The sequence below is a fragment of the Macrobrachium nipponense genome, chromosome 21 (assembly GCF_015104395.2).
Source record: "Macrobrachium nipponense isolate FS-2020 chromosome 21, ASM1510439v2, whole genome shotgun sequence".
Classification (NCBI taxonomy): domain Eukaryota; kingdom Metazoa; phylum Arthropoda; class Malacostraca; order Decapoda; family Palaemonidae; genus Macrobrachium; species Macrobrachium nipponense.
The window spans coordinates 35,370,576-35,393,503 of NC_087212.1; the positions used below are offsets into that span (position 1 = coordinate 35,370,576).

Sequence of the window (22,928 nt, forward strand, 5' to 3'; positions counted from 1 at the left end):
TTTGGCAAATAAACCAGTAACAGTTATTTGTAATTTTAATTTCCACAAAAATATACAGTACAGTAGTCAAAATACATTGCAGACTAGAACACAATGCACAATTTCATCACAGCCGAAATATGGCAATTTGTCGAAAATTGTATTTTTCCTAACTATACAAACCTGAGGTCCTTTACAATAGGAAGTCACTTTGCTTGAGGCCCAGGAAACGCAGAGTGAGGGGTGGCATGAGGTGGGACTATATGTAAAGGACCTCAGGTTTGTATAGTTAGAAAAAATACAATTTTTGACAAATTGTTATTTGTTCCGATACGGTATACAGTGGGCCCCCAGTATTCGCGTTCTCTGGATTCGCGGACTCACTGATTCACAGATTTTTCTCTGGACCATATCTACCCACTATTTGCTGTGAATTCGCCTATTCGCGTGATTTTTCAACAATAAATAATCACTAATTATTGTATTTTGATGTTATTTCCATGCCTATATACATTTTTATGATACAAAAGTGTTTTACTAATTTTAAAATATTAATATTGATCAATACTTTATTGGTAAGTTTAATAAGATTAAAAGATATCACATAACTAATAATTCTCTCTCTCTCTCTCTTACAGAGATGTATGCTTTTTGTATGATAAATGATTTACTAATTTTTAAATATTAATATTAATGTAAAGAGCAATCATTTCAATAAAGAAAATACTACAGTGAATAACTCCAGGTCTCTCTCTCTCTCTCTCTCTCTCTCTCTCTCTCTCTCCTCCTCTCTCTCTGTTATTTGTTGTAGGTATATATTTTTAATGGTAAAATGTTTAAGATGACTTTGAAATGATATTAATAATATAACCTCAAAGATTAACACAGTAATTTTAGGTATATTTGAAGTAGGATGTTATTAAAGGTATACATTTGGTATCTGAACCTTCAAGATAGGCAGTTATAAGCATTTTTATTGGTGGTATTAACTATTCGTGGGGGTCTGGTACACATCCCCTGCAAATACGGGGGGAACACTGTACAAACCTTCGGTCCTTTACAATAGGAAGACTCACTTATTGGTGGGTGGAATCTGAGTCTTATGAACAGACTGGTGTTCATCCTACCTTGTATTCCCTCCCTGGTCGTAAGGGATAGAATGGGGCTCAGTTGTGTAGTTTACCTGCGTCAGCCTCCTGTTCAGCATAGTGACGACCGCGGCCCTCTGCCCACAGGTAGAGGGAAGAATGAAGGAGGAAGAGAAGCCAGTCACACTCTCTTTCACTCGTCCATACATACAGTCACACACGGATGTGATGCTGTTCTGTCCGCTCCGGTGCTGGGTAGACTACACAACTTATTGAGCAGCCACCACGGGTCCCAAGGAAAAGGTGTCCAAGGACCTGTGGGTGATATCCCGAAGGTAGAATGAAGTGAAGGTGGTCTGGTTGGCCCAAACCCCTGCCTTCAGAACCTGCGCCAGGGAGAAGTTCTTGCGGAACGCAAGTTTTGGACCAATACAGTGGTTCCCCCGTATTCGCGGGGGATGCGTACCAGACCCCCCCGTGAATAGTTAGAACCCACAAATATTTGGAACCCCTATGAAAATGCTAAAAACAGCCTATTTTGTTAGTTAAAACTCAAGAAAAACCACTAAAAATTTTCATACTTGGTTTTTTTAATAGTTTTATCACAAAAAGTGCATTTTATGATGAAATTCATCAAAAAACCAGGAATTTGTGGATATTTATCATAGAAAAATACCGCAAATGCATGAATTTTCCGCGAATAATGCGGGGAAACGTTCCCCAGAGAAATCCGCGAATGTGTGAGTCCGCGAATCTGGAGAACGCGAATACAGGGGGTCCACTGTACCTCTGACTTTGTGGGCTCTCGGACGAAGGGTACGGGTGTCGTCACTGTCAGCTGTCTCGTAAGCCCTCCTGATCACCTCACGCAGCCAGAAAGAAAGTGTTCTTGGAAACCTCTTTCTTGGTAACCCCGGTGCTAATGAAGAGTCGTCGACACTCAGGCCTGAGGTGCCGAGTTCTCTTCAGATAGCGTCGTAGCGCCCCCACAGGACAAAGCAGCATCTCATCCACATCATTATCGGTGAAATCCTTCAGGGAGGGAATCGTGAAGGACTCGAACCGGTCGTCAGGGACCGAAGGATTCCGAGTCTTCGCTACGAAGTTCGGGACGAAATCGAGCGTCACTGATCCCCATCCCTGGAATGCTTAACGTTGAAAGAAAGACCATGAAGTTCGCCTATTCTCTTCGCCGATGCCAGGGCCAGCAAGAAGAGGGTCTTGAGGGTCAGATCCCTGTCTGACGACTCTCGGAGTGGCTCGAAGGGTCTGTGAGTCAAACTCCTAAGGACGAGAGTCACATCCCATCCAGGGGGCCTGAGTTCCCTGGGTGGCCAAGACCTCTCAAAGCTCTACATCAGGAGGGAGATCTCAAAAAAGAGGAGATATCCACACCTCGCAGTTTAAGGACTAGGGCCAGGGCAGCTCTGTAGCTCTTAATTGCAGAGACGGAGAGGAGTTTCTCTCGGCGAAGAAAGACAAGGAAATCCGCTACCTGCTGAAGAGAGGCTCTGAGAGGAGAGAGACCCCGTCCACGACACCAACCACAGAAGACGGACCACTTCCCCTGGGAGACAGCTGCAGAGAACTGTCGCTGCGCTGCGAGAAAAGCCTCTCGCTCGCAAGAGATAATGGATAGAAGCCAGCCGTGAAGACACGGGGACTTGACTGATCGGTGGTACCGTTCTACGAGTGGCTGACACAGGAGGTTGTGTCAGGGGGGGAATCTCTCTCGGCGCTCCGGTAAGCAGAGCCAGCAGGTCCGGATACCAAACGGCTTGAGGTCGTTTGGGCGCCACCAGGATCATCCGAAGGTTCGCAGTGATCAGCGCCCTGCTGATCACTTTGCGAATCAGACAGAACGGGGGAAAGGAGTAGATGAAGAGGTTGTCCCACGGATGCTGAAGAGCGTCCTCTGCGGCTGCCCATGGGTCCGGCTTGATCGAGTAGAAAACCTGGAGTTTTCTGTTGTGCCGGGTGGCGAACAGATCCACGACTGGGTGCCCCCACAGGTTGAAGAGCCTTTCTGCCATGAGTGGATGAAGGGACCACTCTGTTCCTATCACCTGATCCCGACAACTGAGCTTGTGTTGTCAGCTACCACATTCCTCTTGCCAGAATGTAGCGAGCCGACAATTCTATTGAGTGTGCCGCGGCCCACTCGTGCACCTGCAGCATCAACTGGTGCAGCGGGAGGGACACTAGGTCGCCCTGCTTGTTGACAAATGCCACTACTGTGGTGTTGTCGCAAATCAACACCACCGAGTGTCCCACCAGATGGTCCCGGAACTCTTGGAGAGCGAGGAACACTGCCTTGAGCTCCAAAACGTTGATGTGAAGGTGCTTGTTGCGATGGTCCCACACACCTGCAGTCAGCAACTCCTCCAGGTGTGCACCCCATCCCTCGGTCGATAGGTCCGAGAAGAGAAGCATCTACAGGGGGGAGGTTCCTGTCGTCCAGCCACCAGGCTAGGTCCTGCCTTACCTCCTTCGTGAGGGACACGGGGGAAGAAGGGAGGATCCCTTGCCTGTGACCAACACTCCTTTAGTCTCCACTGAAGACACCCGAAGTGAAGACCCCCGTGAGGGACTAGCTTCTCAAGAGACGACAGTAAGACAGGAACTGTCTTACTGCCTCCCTGAACCTGCTGATCCGCGAATCTGTTGGGAAGACTTGCCCTGCTGCCGTGTCGATCAGCATGCTCAGGTACTTCATCCTCTGCTTGGGTTCGAGCTCTGACTTCTCGTAATTCACAACGATTCCCAGATCATGGCAGAATTCGAGGAGTCGATCTCTGTCCTGCAGCAACTGCGAGCGGGAGCTCGCCAGGACTAACCAATCGTCGAGAAACCTCAAGAGACGTATCCCTACTGAGTGGGCCCAAGCCGACACCAGCGTGAACACTCGCGTGAACACCTGTGGGGCGGTTGAGAGACCGAAACAAAGTGCCCTGAACTGGTACACCGTCCCGTCGAGGATGAAGCGGAAGTACTTCCTGGAGGATTGATGGACGGGTATCTGGAAATACGCGTCCTTCAAATCCACAGAAAGCATGAAGTTGTTCTCCCTGATGGAATCGAGCACCGAACGTGCTGTTTCCATCGTCAACCGAGTCTGGTGAACGAATCAGTTCAAGGGAAAGAGATCTATCACTGGGCGCCAGCCCCCCGAAGACTTCTCCACAAGGAAGAGGAGGCTGTAGAAGCCCGGCGACTGATCCTGAACGATCTACACAGCTCGTTTGCTCAGCATGGCTTCTACTTCCTGCCGAAGCATCACGTCCTTGGTCAAGCCAGGAACGTAGGTTTGCAGATAGACCGGGTTGGTGGTGAGGGGTGGCCGAGACTCGAAGGGTAGTAAATATCCCTCCCCGAGGGACGTTTACTATCCAGGTCTCTGCACCATAGCGCTGCCATGTTGCCCAATGGCTTGCCAGGCACTCCCCAACTTCCGGCAGCAGGTGAGGGGGAACGCCGTCCCTAGCGTTTCCCACCTCTCTTCAACTTCTTCTTACCCGCCCCCCCTCGTGAGAAGGAGGGCTGGTGATGGTCGCCCCTTGGTCTTTCCTTTGGGCTTCGATGATGCGATCGTCTTGGCCGCAGAGGAAGCGCTAACCAAACTCTTAGGTTTGGCCGCAGTAACTTGAGGATGCCCAGACGCCTTTGAGACTGCCTGGTGTTCTAAACGGTCACTGTCGTCAGTGCGCCGCCTTACACCACAGCGTCCACCATCTCACCTGGGAAGAGAGAGGAGGAGCTCCGCACCAGTCCGTTGCGAAGACCCAGAGCCGCCTCACGCCCCGCCGCCCTCGTCACCCGGGTGAGAACAGCGACTCTACGCCGGAGAACCCTACCCCGAGACTGGCAGTCTCACAAAAGCCGGGTCCCCTTCAGGAGTGATGTTCCCTAAGGAGGCCGCAGTTTTCGACACTGTGAGGGACCACAGGTCGAGAAATGAGACTGCTTGGAAGGCTGCCATTGCGGTAGGCTCCAAGGCAAGTGCCTCCTGCTGCGAGAACCAGAGGTTCTCCGACAGGAGCTGCGGCAGACACACCCCCATAGTTAGCCTGGCTAGCTCCGGGTTAACCTGTTTGGGCGGCAGAGGGTCCTCCGAAGGCATGTAAAAGCGTATCTGTCGCAGTAGAGGTGGAGGAAGGAGCTTAGCAGACCTATTGGACCGAAGCGAACCCTCCTGTCTGGAGACGAGAGCGTCCACCTGGCCCCCCGCCGTCCTGGGTTCCTTCTTTGGTCCCCAGAACGCCTCCAAGCCCGATGTGTGTTCAGTAGGTGGGAGCGGCGATCCTTCTCCGAGGTCATTGTGCTGATGGATCAGAGCAATTACCTCCGCGAACGACCTCTGGATCTCGGGAGTGACTGCATCCGGTGGAGATGGACCGTCAAGCCCTTCGAACGAGAATGCCTCCCGAGAACCTCCTTCCACAGGAGGAACCACGACAGGAACCTCCTGGTCTTCTCCTACCACCTGCGCGTACGATCTGGTTGGTCCAAGGACCGTGCCAGGTTCGTAGGGCGTTGTGGCGGGATCGCGAGGGGTGCGCCCTTCGTGATCGCTCCTGATCACCTTGCTCTTCCCGGTAAAGCCCGAGGAAGTTGAAGGGATCGGAGAGGCAGACCTGACACTCCCCCCGCACCCACCGGCAGAGCCGGTATTGCTGAGGGGGCTGCAGGCGATCGTCTGCAGGCCTGGTCGAACGGCTCTCCCAGGGAGAGAGGCTGGACTGAGAACAGTGGCAACGGTCCCGAGCGACAGAAGAGCTGCTGCTGGTTCCCCTCTCTGCTGGGTCCCGGAAGGAGCGGTGGTCAGGGGACCTGCAGAGTCCACTGTCGCGGTGGGAACGAGGCCTATCCTCACGGAGCGTCACGCTGCTTGGACCAGCCGAGGCTGGTTCAGGCGACCGAAGGGACTGCTTCCTCGCCTCAGCCCGCGAGCGGTCTGGGACCATCGCATCAACCCTGGGTACCAGCGCGTCGCCGCGAGAGCGATCGCTGGTCTGGTGAGAGTCGCCCGAGCGACTCTCCCTCCAGTCTTCCGTCCCGTGCCTGGATCCTGGCGCCGAGAGAACTCGGATGCCTGGGTCTTGGCTGTCCGGTCACCCGCAGGTGAGCGAACACTCGGTGACTCTCGCGAACGAGAGGCCGAGACGGTACCTGGCGCCGAGGCAGAACCTCTGGCACCAGGTGAGGAAGTGCCGGTGTTAGCAGACACTCCTCCAGTCCCTGTCTTTTTCTTCCTTGTGGAAGGAGAGATGGGTCCCGTTCCCGAAGGAACAGGAGGACCGACGGAAGTCCCAACCGTCCCACCGGAGTGGGACGGGCCTTTAGAAGTCTCGGCACGAGACTTCTTTGGGGGGAGGAGGCAGCCTTCTTCTTCTTCGGCTTGGGGGCTTTAGAAGTTGAAGGGGAAGCGGCGGCAGGCGACGACAAGGAAGAAGACAATGAAGACAAAGACGACACCTTCATCCTCTTCCTCTTCGTCAGCTTCCTCAGCACCACCGTCAGGTCTTCCATCTAGGACGGAGCAACAGGGCCCGACTGCACCTGTCCGGAAGGACCTGGGGTGGGAGCACCAACACCACAGGCAGGAACGACGGTGGCAGGAACTGATACCAAGGCTGAAGCGGCAACGAAATCAGGAACAGGAGGTGGGGCAGGAACCGGCAGCATCCTCAGCACAGGAGGTAGATCTAGCAGCGAGCTCTTGGGACACTGGAAGTCCGGGGCTGCGGCAGGAGTGGGAAAACCAGGAGGCGGCGTAGCAACGGGCAAGGAAACCTCCGGCAGCAGAGCCTGCAAAGTGGCTGTCGGGGTCACCATGGCTACGTGCTGCGTATATACCAAGTGAGGTGGAGCAGCATACCCCGGAGTGGACACCATCATGGTAGTCATGGTGGTAGGCCTCTGCGTAACCAGCGTGGCCCCTCTCGCCAGATGACTAAGCAGCCCCTGGACCATCGGTGTCCCTTGCAGCCCCAGCAAGTACCAGGCCCTACCGAGATCGTCGCCCGTGGTCAGCAAGTCTGAGGGAGAAAAAGTCGGGTAGATTAGAGGGGGGGGGGGTCCCCCTCGCCCTGGGGGGGGATAGTTCCAAGCCCGAGCGAACGGAGGACCCCGAGTACAACTGGATGTCGGGGTATCCTGCCCCCTCCTCTACGCTCGACTGATCGAGGGAAGAGAGGGAGCGAGAAACCTCCCCCGAAGGGAAAGGAGCCATATGAGGGAGCTGAGCCGGAGGGAGAAAGGAGGAAGACAAATCGGTGACCAAGGGCGTAGCTGGGGAGTCCTCTGACAACTCCTTAGCCGGCTTCCGCGGCTTCTTCCTCCCCCCATAGCGCTCCCACTGCGCCTCCGACCAAAAGATACAAGTGTCACAAGTCTCAGTGCGAGAGCATTCACGCCCTCGACACAGAGCACAAAAATCATGAGGATCTACCTCCACAGAAGAGCGAAAAGCCCCACACTTATGGCCCCCAATACCCGGGCATAGTCTACGGTTGACGGGGGGGGGTTTCCTCCGGCTCTTGTTGCATAATTTCCATAATAAAAATGAAAACCACAACAGACACGCACTTACTTTTGTACTTGCAACACACACAAGTAAAAGAAAAAGCGAAAGTCGAAAACCAAGCATACGACAGAAGCGGGCAGGGAGACGAAGAGCAGCATGTCCATCCACTAGCGTGGCCGAAAGCAAAGTGACTTCTCGCCTCGCAGACAAGCATACCGCTAACTGCCGGACAAGTAGTTAACTACCAAACCCCTTGTTCGAATGCTAACGACCGGTTCAGCTGCCGCTAAGTACCTTCCTATTGTAAAGGACCGAAGGTTTGTATACCGTATCGGAACAAATATATAATACTCTATATTGCACTGAAAAAACTTGAAGTGACATTGGATCAGTTTAAAGCATCGAGTTTATCACAAATTCTTTTGGTTACCTGTCCTAGTTCCCCTGTTACTTTCAACAGCTTCTTGCCTACATCAACCCAGATTTGATGAGCCTGGAGATGAAGGTTTGCATCCTCATTTTCTTTTTTAATTTTCTTTTGTTTGTCCATTGTCCTCTCATGTTCCTTCCGTTGCATCTCAAGAGACGCTTCAAAGCTGACCTCTTCCTCTTGAGAGAACTTTGTTGTTTGTCGGCACTTTCGGGCTGAGGTAAAATTTGATTGGCCAGGTGTTGGTGTGTATTCTGTTGTGATGTCTCTGGCATTAAAGTGTATAGAGGTGGGTGTGTTTGTTTGAGTATCCTGTGTCATGTTAGCTTCTTGCGAGGAGACTTTGCCAGCTGGTGTGCTCTGTGTTGTGTTGAATTCAGTTGAGGTGAGTTTGGGAGGTGTTATGATGGAGTCTATAGAGTTGTTAGTGTGTTGCCCATCATTTCTGATACCAATCACAGTATGTGGTTGACCTGAAACGACAGAAAAAAAAGTAATGCTATGATTGTACTGGAAAACATTACTTTTGCAAACTGTAGGGCTACTAATTCCTCCTAATTCTATAAAAGATTCCATAAAAGTAAAGCAAATATTGAAGTAATGAATGATTTACCTAATCCTAATAATAACACACAGTTTTGGGTCACACCATGTTAGACATGATTCTTGTGCAGTAAGTTTATTAATTCACAAAAAAGGTTAGGTTATGGTGAAATCTGAGATAATCCCAAATGTGACAAGAAGAGAGGATTTGCCTAGACCCCCTTGGCAGCTAAGTGGGGGGTGCACAGCCACCCACCTAGGAAATTAATTCAATGACAGGTTAGGAGGTTAGCTAGGTATTTTAGGTTAGTCTGGGGCACTAACCTAACATAAGACACTTACCTAACCTGGCACTAAATTGGTTATTTCCTAGTTGGGGGCTGTACCCCCCAGGCCCCCTTTTTTATTCAACAGAGTTCCACCTTTATAACCTTACATTTTAGGCCAACATAAACAACTTTTCTTCAATAATTTCAACTACATTAAATGCATCCTTACGACTTACAAGAATATTACCAAATAGGAGCTAATTTAACTTCTTTACAAATTGATAGGTAGGGGATATGCTTAAAACAAGTGATTTCCTCTCAATTTTATGGGAAAAAATGAATAGAGAAACAAAAAATTTGTATGGAAATCAATAAAATATGCAAAACATCCAAGCAGAGCTCTCTGTAGAATTATCAAAGTAGGACTTACCAGTACTCTGAAGTGCATCACAGTCCAGTTCATTCTCCTCACCATCAAGGTCATCACTTGTGATAATAAGGATTTTAGCAGTCTCTTCATCTTCAGGAATGTGCGACACACGTGTACCCGACTTTGTATTTACTGCTCATAAATGTAAACAAACGTTTCTCCTGCATACCAACTGTTTAGAGGACAACAGACGCCCTCTCAGCAGGAATACCAACCACACCCTTTCCTATAAGATGCTTTAAACATAGCACCGAAAAATATAGGGCTTCCCTACACTTTCCTTAGGGTGTAAAGAAGGCCCTATATTTTCTCTTAGCATACGGCCGTTAGAATTCAGATTAAGTAGGTATTATAGAATATATACTATAGTCTCCACATATAGGAAGTACCGTAGCTAGGGAAACACCAAGGAAGCTTCTACATTATTATTATTTAACTAATTTACAGGAACAGAGCAGGTTACGTACTTTCTGACAGGCAAAAGTTGTAATTATTGTCTCAAAATCTATTTCCCGAAGAATATCCCTTTCAATACTCATTATAGCCAACCATGAAAGACGACTCTGGCTTACTGACGTTCTCAGTCGGTTTTTTATTATTTTCATCTTAGAAAATGACCTTTCACCACTACAATTGGACACCATTAATATTAAATAGATTCTCAACAAGATTTCAACATTACGAAAAGTTGCCCGTAAACTACTGTCAAGGAGAATTTTGTAGAAGTAGAGTTCTTTTTGGGATTTTTCATTGTCTTTTTTGTCACGAGTTTTACCAATTCAACAAAACGAACGAGTTCATCTTTGAGACTGGGCTCTGGGTCACCTTTGTAAAAACTCACAAGACAGTTGCGGCTGAATTGATCTCATCAGCATCCACATCATCTGGGCAATTGAGGAATCCCCAAAGCGCTCACATACATCATCATAAGCAGCTGTTCTGTCTCTCAGAGATTGGACAATTTGGTCAATAACTGGAAGGAAACTGTTTGCACAAAACTTGACCTTGGGACTCATCTGGGCATCCTCTGCTTTACCATAATCAAGTGGATTAAGATGCACGTTCCTCACACAATGGCGAACTTCAGTATATTCTTCTGTTCCAGAAAGTCTGATTCAGCTGCTTCATATTCCTCATATTTTTCTCTCTTTGTTTCAATAAATGTTTTCAAAGACTTGGGGTGCTTTCACTGCAGTACTGAGAACCGTTTTAGGATCTTGTAGAATATGGTTTGTTGCATTGAATCTTTCTAGGATGTCACTTCAAAATGTAGCATAAATGGCTATTTCTAATTCACCCATTTTTTCATATAAATTACATACTTCACTCCAAGCCACAGCCTTGTTTTCCTCATCAGTCATTATGTCATAAAGAGCCTCTCTCATCTCTCTGTAACCATGCACTGCAGCCTTTGTTGCATCTGCTCTGCAAGACCAATGAGTTTCATTTAGTCGCTTGGGAACAGACATCTGCTTATCAGCTCTTTTTAATTTTTCTTTGAGCATAGCATAGCGTGCCTTGGATGCTGTGAAAAAATAATAAATTTGTTGAACAAAGTCAAAGTAGTGAATAGTTACAGAGCATGTATTAGCTGCTGCCTTTCTTTGATGAGGGCTTGCATTCCTTTATACAGTAGTACCTCGAGATACGAAAGGCTCTACTTACGAAAAACTCGAGATACGAAAGCTAATGCGAAAAATTTTACTGCTCTACATACGAAAAGTTTTCAAGATACGAAAGGTTGTTGCTGTAAAGTCCCGAGATTCGCCCGGACCACAGAGAAAAATTTTAAAACTCCCGCGCCGCCAACTGAGTAAACTCGCCACCATCCTTCCGCTCTCACATTGGTTCCTGATGCTAGTCACCCCATAAGGTCCTGCTCTCCTATTGGTCAGTATCTACCCCTTGTGCTTTAAGTATTCTATTGGTAAAAGGATGCTGTAAATTGAAAAACTTATTCACGCAATACATTTAATAAAAAAAAAAACATTAGGTAAAGATAGAATGAATGAAATCGATGAATGGTTATTATATTGTTTGGTAGTTTCAGTAGTTGAAGAGAGATAATGAAAATTTATGGCTTACTGTGTAAAGTGACTGCTTGTCGATCGTTCGATACTCGTAAGTGCTGGATGTAAACAGACGTTTGGAAGCTTTTTTTTTTTTTATTATAGTTAATGGTTACTTAATAACTATTTGAAATGAGTACATGCAATACATTTAATAAAAAAATTGTGAATTAGATATCATAAACTATAAAATAAATCAGACTGCCAACAAATACGTATTTTTTAGAATTCTTCTTCTGTTTTATTATTACGTTACGTATACGTATGTTTCATTATAGCTGTCAGTAACTCTTATCTCCATTAGGTAAAGATAGAATAAAGAATAGAAATGAATGGTTATTATACTGTTTGGTAGTTTCATTAGTTGAAGAGAGATACTAATGACAATTTATGGCTTACTGTGTGGTAGGAAAAATGATTGCTTGGCGCTCGTTCGATACTCGTAAGACGGGTAAGAGCTGAATGTACACAATCGATTGGAAGGTTTGTTTTTTGTTTGTTTGTGTATTATAGTTAATGATTAATTAATAATTATTTGAAATGAGTACATACTGATTATTTATACATTTTATTGGCATATTCTAAGCTTTTAGCTCTTAGGTTTAGATGTCAGAATCATAGACTAGGCTACAGTAGCAACTGCTAACATAGGCTAGGCTTATTGCTAAGGGACATATGCTAAAGTCCTAATATATGCAGTAAAAATGGGGTTGGTTTGAACATTACATGCAGTTGAATATTACTCAAGTATGTACAGTATTTTGCCTTTTTGGAGTCATATTTCTTCCGTCGGATCAGCGTTGTAACCCTAGAACATGTGTTTTAGGCCTGGAAATATAATTTACTGGGGTGTTTTTGGAGGGCTTGGAACGGATTAGCCATTTTACACGTAAAATGTGTTCCAAGATACGAAAAACTCATAATACGAAGGCCGCCTCGGAACGGATTAATTTCGTATCTCGAGGTACCACTGTACTTCCCACTCATATTAGCAGCATTATTGTCGGACTGCCCTCAGCAATCTTTGAGATCAATATTGTGGCCCTCTAAAAACTGAAACAGGGCTTTGGCCACATCAGAACCATTGTGACCTCGATTGTCTCACAAAAGCAGGGTCCCCTTCAGGAGTGATGTTCCCTAAGGAGGCCGCGGTTTTCGACACTGTGAGCGAACACAGGTCGAGCCATAAGGCTGCCTGGAAGGCTGCCATTGCGGTAGAATCCAAGGCAAGTGCCTCCTGCTGCGAGAACCAGAGGTTCTCCAACAGGAGCTGCGGCAGAAACACCCCCGGAGTTAGTCTGGCTAGCTCCGAGTTAACCCTTAAACGCCGACTGTACGTATTTTACGTCGACATTTTTTGTCTCTCGGGTGCCGACTGGACGTATTTTACGTCGACATACAAAAGTTTTTTTAAAAATTCGTGGAAAAATACTTTTAGGCCTACCAGCCGAAAACTCTTGAATCACGCGCCTTGGGGGTTGCTGGGAGTTCACGGATCAAGGTGTTGTTTTGTTTACAATCGTTACGCAGGCGCGCAAGCGCGAATTTCTTTCTTGCCGCACTAAAAAGTATCTGTGACACATCTCGGAAATTATTTCGTCACTTTGACATAATTTTTTTACCATTTTAAATTAGCCGTTACATAAAGTTTTATATATGAAAATGTGCGCATTTTTATGTAGAACACAAGAAAAAAATACCCATGATTGTAGCTTTTATCAGTTTTGAGATATTTTCATATAAAGAACGATAAGTGCCAAAATTTCAACCTTCGGTCAACTTTGACTCTACCGAATGGTCGAAAAACGCAATTGTAAGCTTAAAACTCTTATATTTGAGTAATATTCAATCATTTACCTTAATTTTGCAACTAATTGGAAGTCTCTAGCACAATATTTCGATTTATGGTGAATTTATGAAAAAACTTTTTCCTTACGTCCGCGCGGTAACTCTTCCGAAAAAAATCATACATGCGATTGTGATAATGTTTGCACCATTTTAAATTAGCCATTACATAAAGTTTTATATATGAAAATGTGCGCAATTTCATGCACAATACAACTAAAAACAACCCATGGTTGTAGCTTTTATATCTATTTGAAATGATTTTCATATAAAAAATGATAAGTGACAAATTTTCAACCAACTTCGGTCAACTTTGACTCTACCGAAATGGTCGAAAAAAAACGAAAAAACAATTGTAAGCTAAAAACGCTTTATATTCTAGTAATATTCAAGCATTTACCTTCATTTTGCAACAAATTGGAAGTCTCTAGCACAATATTTCGATTTATGGTGAATTTATGAAAAAATAACATTTTCTTTACGTCCGCGCGGTACTCTTCAGAAAAAATCATACGTACGATTGTGGTAATGTTTGCACCATTTTAAATTAGCGTTACATAAAAGTTTTATATATGAAAATGTGCAAAATTTTTCATGTAGAATACAACAACAAATAATTGAAGGTTGTAGCTTTTCTCATTTTTGAAATATTTGCATATAAATGACGATAAATAGAAAAAAAAACCACGTTCGGTCAACTTTGACTCTACCGAAAATGGTCGAAAAAAACGCAATTGTAAGCTTAACCTCTTACATTCTAGTAATATTCAGTCATTTATCTTCATCTTGAAACAAATTCGAAGTCTCTAGCACAATATTAAAATTTATGGTGAATTAAAAAAAAAAACTTTCCTTCCCTCCGCGCGAGGATTCTCCGCCACAAATCTCCGAAATGTGTACGTCCCATTCTCGGAATATTTGCTCCGTTTCATATTAGGCATTTCATAGAGTTTTATATATGAAAATGTGCGCAATTTCATGTAGAATAAAACGAAAAATATTTGAAAGTTGTAGCTTTTCTTATTTCTGAAATAATTGCATATAAAAAATATAATATAAAAAAAATTCGACATTCGGTCAAATTTATTTCCAACCCTCGTCAGAATATGGTCGAGAAAAACTGCATTTGTAAGCTAATATTCTTATAGTATAGTAATATTCAATCATTTGTCTTCATTCTGAAAGAAATTGGAAGTCTCTAGGACAATATTTAGATTTCATGGGTGAATTTTTGGAAAAATATTTGTTTACGTCTGCGCGTTACGAATTCATGCATATTTTGTGATAATATTTCTCTGTGTTGCTTTTATCGTTTTACAATGTGTTATATACCAAAATGATCGCAATTTAGTGTACATTACAACAAAAAAAAAAAGTAACTTGTTACCTTTAACCGTTTTGCGCACAGCGCGATTTGAATACAATTATATATGAAAGTTCGTTTTGCGCTATCATATATCGCATTATTATATATGATAATGATAATTTTTTTCATTTCTGATGGTTGCATACTAAACGTCAGGCAATGACAAAAAAAGGAGCCAAAAATGAACTCTTAATCTTGAAAACTAAGCGCGCTGTGATTTTGTGAAAAAAATATTTTTTCCGCTTTCGCGCTCAATCTGAAACACCTCCGGCACACGGGAGACATTTTTTTTTTACCGCTTCGGCGTTTAAGGGTTAACCTGTTTGGGCGGCAGAGGGTCCTCTGAAGGCACATAGAAGTGCCTCTGTCGTGGTAGAGGTGGAGGAAGGAGCTTATTAGACCTACCGGACCGAAGCGAACCCTCCTGTCCGGAGACGAGAGCGTCCACTTGGCTCAGTACGCTGTCAGCCAAGGCCGATCGCAGCAGACCCACCGTCGTCCTGGGTTCCTTCTTAGGTCCCCAGAATGACTCCAAGCCCGATGTGGGCTCGGTAGGTGGGAGCGGTGATCCTTCTCCGAGGTCGTTGTGCTGACGAATCTGCGCACTTACCTCCGCAAACGACCTCTGGATCTCAGGAGTGACTGCATCCTGTGGAGACGGACCGTCAAGCCCGTCCAACGAGAATGCCTCCCGAGAACCTCCTCCTTCCACAGGAGGAACCACGACAGACCCTCCTGGTCTCCTCCTGCCACTTGTGGGTAAGATCTGGTTGGTCCGAGGACTGTGCCAGGTTCGTAGGCCATCGTGGCGGGATTGCCTCGCTCTTCCCGGTGAAGCCCGAGGAAGTTGAAGGGATCGGAGAGGTAGATCTGACGTCCCCCAGCCCCCACTGGCAGAACTGGTGTGCTGAGGGGGCTGCAGGCCTGGTTGAGTGGCTGGACCGAGAACAGTGGCGACGGTCCCGAGCGTCAGAAGAGCTGCTGCTGGTCCCCCTCTCCACTCGGTCCCGGTAGGAGTGGCGGTCAAGGGACCTGCAGAGTTCGCTGTCGCGATGGGAGTGAGGCTTATCCTCACGGCACATCACGCCGCTTGGACCAGCCGAGGCTGGTTCAGGCGACCGAGGGGACCGCTTCCTCGCCTCAGCCTTGAGCAGTCTGGGACCGTCGCGTCAACCCTGGGTGCCAACGCATCGCCGCGAGAGCGATCGCTGGTCTGGTGAGAGTTGCCTGAGCGACCCCTGCCAGTCTTCCGCTCCTTGCCTGGATCCTGGTGTCGAGCGGACGCGGTTGCCTGGGACTTGGCTGTACGGTCACCCGCAGGTGAGCGAACACTCGGTGACTCTCGCGAACGAGAGGCCGAGACGGTACCTGGCGTTGAGGCAGAACCTCTGGTGCCAGGCGAGGAGGTACCGGTGTTAGCCAGCACTCCTATGGTCCCCATTTTCTTCCTTGAGGAAGGAGAGATGGGCCCCATTCCCGAAGGAACAGGAGGACCGGCGGAAGTCCCAACCATCCCACCGGAGTGGGACGCATCCTTAGAAGTCTCAGAGCGAGTCTTCTTGGGGGGGAGGAGGTAACCTTCTTTTTCGGGTGTGGGGCCTTAGAAGTTGAAGGGGAAGTGGTGGCAGACGACGACGATGAAGACGAAGACGACACCTCCCTCCTCTTCCTCTTCGTCAGCTTCCTCAGCACCACCGTCAGGTCTTCCATCCAGGACGGAGCCGGGACAGTTGTCGAAGCAACAGGGCCCAACTGCACCTGTCCGCAACGACGGCGGCAGGAACTGGTACCAAGGCTGGAGCGGCAGCATACTCAGGAACAGGAGGCAGGGCAGGAACCGGCAGCATCCTCTGCACAGGAGGCAGGTCTAGCGTAGAGCTCTTGGGACACGGGAAGTCCAGGCTGCAACAGGAGCGGCAAACCCAAAATGGCAGCATAGCAGTGGGCATTGAAACCTCCGGCAGCTGTGCCTGCACAGCAGCTGTCGGGGTCACCGTGGCTACATGCCGAGTATATACCAGGTGAGGCGGAGCAGCGTAGCCCAGCGTGGACACCGTCGTGGTGGTCAGCCCGTGCGTTACCGGCATGGCTCCTCTCACCAGGGCCCGTATTTATCAAGCTCGCAAATCCTTAAAGTACTCTTAACTCATTAAAACACTCTTAAAGTTATGAAAATTCTTAAGAGAATTTTACGAAGCCTCTTACGCGCTATGAGTACTCATATCTGGGCCGAGATTTAAGAGTGGTGGAGGGGTCCTCCTAAGTACTTAGGAGTTTCTCATAGCGGTAGTCACAGACTGTAAACATGGCAGACGAAGAAGAACACCGCGTTCGCCGCCCGAGGAATTTTCGTCCAAGACTGGATATATTCGATGTGTATGACGACAGTGAGTTTAAAAAAAGATATAGAGTAGATCAAAGTGGCCTCATGTATGTGACTGACTTGATCAGAGAGGCGATTGCCAACCGCACAGAGAGGAGTCATGCCGTAACACCTGAGATGAAAGTGGCGGTAACTTTGAGGTATTTTGCAACAGGCAAAATGCAACTCTGCAATGGTGATGACTTTGGCCTCTCTCAGCCCACAATTAGCAGATTAATTACGCAGACTGTTGATGCTCTTACAGCTCCACGGATGGTTCAAAGATTTGTGAAGTTCCCAACTAATCCTGTGGAAATTCAAAGAATACAAGTGGATTTTTCACAAATTGCTGGATTCCCCGGTGTAGTGGGTGTGATTGATGGCACCCATATAAAAATTGTTGCTCCAAAAGATTTTGAAGAAGTTTACGTTAATAGAAAAAACTTTCACAGCATCAATGTACAAGTTGTTTTTGATGCTAATTGCCTAGTGAGGAACATTGTTGCAAAGTGGCCAGGATCTGTTCATGACTCAAGAATTTTACGTGAAAGTGGACTTTGGCAAATATTTGAAGAGGACAGAATACCTGCAGGATGCTATTTGTTAGGGGATAGTGGGTACCCGTGTAAACGCTGGTTGCTGACCCCATACCTAAGGCCTGAGGGACATCATCAAGAAGCTTATAACAGGTAATGCATAGCCTAGTTACATTGTTTACATTTAAGGTTAAGCAGAACGAAATAAAAATGAGAAAGCACGTAGACTATGATAGATAGAGACATCACAGCTAATGCACAACTCACAGGTATGAACCTCAATGTAATTTTTGCAAATACTTTAGCCTACCTCAACGTTTCTTAAATGCTTCTTTACGGGACACCTGATAAATTAGAATATTACCTACCAATTGTAATATTCAAGTTCAGCATGCATGGCATAGGCTAGGGAAGCATTTTATGAAACTGTTAAAAGGGGGGCCGGTTCCTGGGTCTAGGTATAGCTAATAATCAATTCAGTGACAGGTTAGGTAGGTGTTTAGGTTAGGCTAGTGCCCATACTACAAACCTAAAACACCTACCTAGCCTATTACTGATTGGTTATTTCCTAGTTCGACTTTCATACTTACATTTTAGGTCAAGATATACAACTTTTCTTCATAATATGCTTCCTTACGCCATGCCTGCTGAACTCGAATATTACCATTTGCAACAAGAAGACTAACTCGGTAGTTTTAATATTGTTCACAGGGCTCACAAGAAAACGCGAAGTATCGTGGAAAGAGGGATAGGTCAGCTAAAAAGAAGGTTTCAGGTTCTCCATGGCGAAATAAGAGTCGACCCACAAAAGGCAGCTAAGATCATCATGGCATGTGGCATCATGCATAATATATGCAAAGAACGGAACATCCCAATCGAAGATGAAAATGAAGATGAAGAGGATGTTGATGACCATAATCATGATGAAGTGTTCCAGCCTGCGCAAGGAGAACCGGTTCCAGATGGTGTACTTTTCAGGGAAAATATTCTCCGCAACCACTTCATGTAAGTACACAATGGGTCTTTTGTTGCATGTTATTATATTGTATCGCGTTTTTACATTGCAAGGAACAAGTGGTTATTGAGGACCTACAGCTCAATGTCTACTCTGAACCATAACAAGAAGTGAAACATGTCATTGTAGTTCCCCCTTCACGTGGGGTGAAAAAAGTTGGTCCTCGTTTAAGGCTAATTCATAGCCTAAGGATTGTAGAAATAGGTTATTAAACATGAAATAAGGAAAGATAATGTTCACATAAATTTCTGGAAAATAAGTGCACTCCTTAGTATAAAAAAATATAGATATGAGGCCTATATCACAAAAAAATAAGAGAACTGAAGAAAAATAAACAATTCATCCAGTGACAAAGCATAGCTTGTTACAATCTGAAAGAGCAATTTTAAATAATCTCAGATCTTTCACTCTCTCTTTACATTTCTCATTGTCTTTTAATTATATTGTATCTTTGAACTGACTCATTTTCTTCATCAAATCAATACCACTGTTTCCCTTTTATATCCAAATCAGGAATTGGTGTTACAGGTCCAACAAAACAAAGCCCTCACTGTTTTGGAGGCCATCCCCATCTCACTTGTTTATTGTCATTTGAGACTGTTTTACGCGACATGAATTATACTTGCATTTTAATAAGGGGATTTTCATCCTCCAAAATGTCAAGCACTTTCCCCCAGTAGTGGGTCTTTTCCCAGTAAACTGCATAAAACTCATCTTGCTGAATATCTACATAATGGGGAAGCGTTCCTGCTAGGTTTTCATGAATGAGTAACCTCTTCATAGTAAGTGATAGAATATCCACATTAGATTCGTCAAATTCTGTTTCTGAACTTAAAATCTCTGCATAGGGCTCATCTAGCTCTGAGTCAGAGTCCTCGAAAATTTTCCTTTTGGTAGGCTTCTTCCTAGACTGCTGCTTAGCTGGTAATTTAAGAAAATACCTTGACGATTGCAAGTTCAATTGTCTGCAATGATGTGTGGCAAGGTGACTATCAAACGAGGAGCAGGGACGGATGTGCTTTGTTACCTCACAGAAGTGCTCAAAAAAAATATCTTGGTAATCCATCCATATTCACTTACCCCATATATCATGTTGGGTAAGGAGCCATCACCTTTCCAGCTGCTCATTACACATACTCCTTTCCCTTTAAAAATAACTAATGGGTCCATTGCAGTACCATTAGCTGAAATGGTTTGATTTTCCCAATTACCACCACAAGAAATTTGTATTGCTGGTTTGCCAATGCGGTGAACTGTGTTCCATGTGGAAGCATCCACTAGAAATGGGTTTAATGAGAGAGAATGCTACATAAAAATAGGTGGAGTAAAAAAAAATGCCCTTGTAGGGTAATTAAAGTGAGGCACTGTTTTTTCCATATTGCATAGGGACAAAATGGGGTAAAAAAATCCCCCTCATTGTGTGATAGACATGATAATCTGATAAAGTTACTTAGATTAATTGAAAAATTTGACAACTTGTTAATAAGATCCTTGAGTTTCAAAGGAATCCTAGCTATATATGAAGCATGGCATTGATTTGAAAAAAATATCCAAAATCTGTTTTGTAATGAGACCTTTTTGATTTGACTTCAAATATTCAATATTTATTCTGTTATACCTGTAGCCTCTGTTTTTGCACACAGCCTTCCTATGATAATAGAGTGCAAGATGATATACTTTGGGAAAGTGCTGAGTCTTTGGATAGAAAAAATTGGAAGTCACCTTTTTTTTTACCCCACATAGCCCCCTACCTTCTTTTACCCCACTCTATTATACTTGTTTTATGTTCCAATTCAGAGGTTCTTTGAAGAACTTGATTCTATCATTAGGACACCTTTTTCCCCCTTATACAGTTCACGGTAATGTGAGATAATATAGTTTTATTAAACTAAATGCACTATAGCTACAGATATTTTATTCTTGTTTGCAGGATTGAGGGCTAAAATGTTGGATGGAGGACCAATTTAATGGAGATGGCTATTGCTCCCACTATCAGCAAGCAAGAGACAGAGGCAGAGGTCACAGAGCAGCCACCACCAGAGACAGATGCAAAGGAACAAGATTTGGCCTTACATTTAGATGCAAATCTGCCTCCATCTCTCATCTCTTCGACTTCAGCGTCTATCACATCAGCACCTTTAGAAATCACTGCTCCAGGAACCTTTGACTTCGATGTTCCTGGCGCTTCAGGCTTTGCAACCCCTGGCCCCTCAGGCCTTGCAACCCCTGGCCCTTCAGGCCTTGTTTGTTTGTTTGTATGGTGCTTTTACGTTGCATGGAACCAGTGGTTATTCAGCAACGGGACTTGTATTACTAAGAATTTATTCAGTAAAGCCATCATTTTTATAATGTTTTATTTGACCCTGTAGTACCTTTGCAGGCTACAAAGTAGTTGCTAACTGAAAAAATATGCCTGAAAAATGGGAATCACTACCCCCATAACCTGTACGGCTTTACCTTACATGGGGGGATGGCGTACAATTTGGAAAAGGGTACACATAAGGTTGGCCTTTGTCACTTGGAGAGTAGTTAGCCAAATGTATAAGGTATCTTTTGGTGCCAGTCTGGTTTCAATAACAGAAAAACTTTTTTTTTACAAATATTTATAATTTCGCTGCATGGCTTCACCCCACGTATCTTGCACAAACTGTTGAAGAAATGGATAGCCCATATGGATACCTCGGGTGAGTTTCGACTTGCCAAGGTCATCCACTTTGGGATACTTTGGGCCGTAACCGTAAACTTTTTTCCGATGGTACTGCTTATGACTGACTTATTTAGCAATTCTATTTAACAATAATTACATAAAGAGATACAAGGCATGGATATGACTTTCATATAACCTTCAAAAATTGTATATCAAATCTTAATTTGTTTAGTTTTTATCACACTTTTGTTATGTTTCTTACTGTTTATATTTTTTATTACTTTTTATATCTTTTCACTGTATTTTACCAACATATTTCTTTTGACTTTTTTTCATATTTTTTTTAATTTAGGTAATTATGTAAGAAACACAGAGATGGTTTAGTTATTTATTTGCAAAAAAAAAAAAAAAAAAAAAAAAAAAAAAAAAAAAAAAAAAAAAAAAAAACACAATTACTGATATTTGCAAAAAACAAAAAAAAAAAAAAAAAAAACTTACAATTACTGATATTTAAAAAAAAAAAAACTTACAATTACTGGAATTTAGGGCATAGCCCAAGCACTGGGACCTATAAGGTCATTCAGTGCTGAAATGATAGTAGTATGGCTAGATGGAAAAATGAGAAATGAAATGAATATGATTAACTGATGACAATCCTGTGCTTGAACAGGACTGCACATCAGCAAAGGCCATTTTACTCTCCCCCCAGCATTCCAATCCTCCAAAGTTATGAAAGATCGTTTTGGCCAGGGGCCCTAATTCTACAATCAAACAAGTAATGTTTCCTAGATAGAGCAGAATGTGTGATAGAATGAGGGGTTGTGATGGATGATTGGGAAGGGGTGGATAAAGGAGAGAGTGGGGAAGACAATAGACATTAATCATCTGGGCAAAGATGCCTGTAACTGACTTATTAACAGGCTTTTATATTGTGCTTCTAATTCATAGCTCTTTCTTTTTGCATCAGCTGCAGCTTTTTTGGCTTCCAATAAAGCCAATTCTGCCTTTTGTTGCATTGCTCGAAAAGTGTCCTCAGGCAAAGGAAACAGAAGACGCTTTGCAGGTGGAGCGTGGCTATTTTCAGCAGACATGCTTACATGTACTGTGGATGGTGAAGCAGTCTGACCAACACCACATGATGATGATGGTGCTGGGACTGAAGACTGTGGATGGCTTGATGGTGTTGAAGTCTGCATTAATGCCGTGGAGATATCACCTTCAAAGGTGACATCAAATGCCTCAGACTCCACTTCACATGCCTCTTCCACTGGCTCCTCTGACTTATCCCTGAAATATAAGACAGCATCTGATATTGTTTTTTCCCTTTTCCTTTGTTTGCATGCTAAAAAACAAAAAATGGTAACTCTATTGTCTGAAAGTCAAATAATAGCATTTTCCTCTCACATCAAAATAATTCAACTCTCACCAAAATTGACTGGAAAGAAACTATTTTTCCAAAAACTTGTTTATAAGTACCTGAAATCAACAACTGAAGAATCCAAGTAACCTTCCAATCCACAAATGGCTACATTTTTCACTCCTAAAATTGCCTCGACGGCCACTGCAATCTCTGATAGGGGCTTGGGGGGGGGACCACCACCTGTAATAACAGTATTATTAGCAACAAAAATTTCATAAAATAATACAGTAATAATCTTAATGGTAATTGCCAAAATAACAGGAGTAGATTTTGAGTTTAGGTCTGGGTCTAAAGTTCTGCCTTACTGCTCATAATAGATAATTTATATCGTACACTACCTGGTAATGTGTGATAGGCTAGTTCACAAAACCACTAAATTTGTAATTGTTGCCACGAGCTATGC

At 44.6% G+C, this 22,928-nt stretch overlaps 4 protein-coding genes across 8 annotated transcripts in view; 1 reads left to right on the forward strand and 3 right to left on the reverse strand.

The window, feature by feature from the left end:
• LOC135197910 (tigger transposable element-derived protein 1-like) overlaps nucleotides 1-10,684 on the reverse strand; it is a 74,875-nt gene extending 64,191 nt beyond the window's left edge. Inside the window, exon 1 of the mRNA XM_064225143.1 lies at nucleotides 8,024-10,684. The gene's annotated coding sequence lies outside the window, so the exon portion shown is untranslated. The remainder of the gene's footprint in view (nucleotides 1-8,023) is intronic.
• LOC135197915 (glycoprotein-N-acetylgalactosamine 3-beta-galactosyltransferase 1-like) overlaps nucleotides 1-22,928 on the reverse strand; it is a 497,298-nt gene that overhangs the window by 254,959 nt on the left and 219,411 nt on the right. The window lies entirely within an intron of this gene.
• On the forward strand, nucleotides 16,803-20,782 carry LOC135197911 (putative nuclease HARBI1). The gene is made up of 3 exons (XM_064225144.1): nucleotides 16,803-17,596; nucleotides 18,155-18,448; nucleotides 20,389-20,782. Exons 1-3 carry the CDS (start codon nucleotides 16,851-16,853, stop codon nucleotides 20,399-20,401), a joined length of 1,053 nt encoding a protein of 350 aa, XP_064081214.1. The 5' UTR covers nucleotides 16,803-16,850; the 3' UTR covers nucleotides 20,402-20,782.
• The window catches only part of LOC135197453 (uncharacterized), a 3,530-nt gene continuing 2,183 nt past the window's right edge, over nucleotides 21,582-22,928 (reverse strand). Inside the window, exons 2-3 of the mRNA XM_064224521.1 lie at nucleotides 22,582-22,821; nucleotides 21,582-22,392 (exon numbers count right to left, since the gene is read on the reverse strand). Coding sequence (XP_064080591.1) covers nucleotides 21,987-22,392; nucleotides 22,582-22,821 — 646 coding nt within the window. The 3' untranslated portion in view covers nucleotides 21,582-21,986. The remainder of the gene's footprint in view (nucleotides 22,393-22,581; nucleotides 22,822-22,928) is intronic.

Bases quoted from the DNA above. Each gene is read 5' to 3' on its own strand.
- LOC135197911 (XM_064225144.1), top strand. From the start codon at position 16,851: ATGGCAGACGAAGAAGAACACCGCGTTCGCCGCCCGAGGAATTTTCGT. The intron at 17,597-18,154 runs GTAATGCATAGC...TATTGTTCACAG, and splicing joins CATCAAGAAGCTTATAACAG to GGCTCACAAGAAAACGCGAA.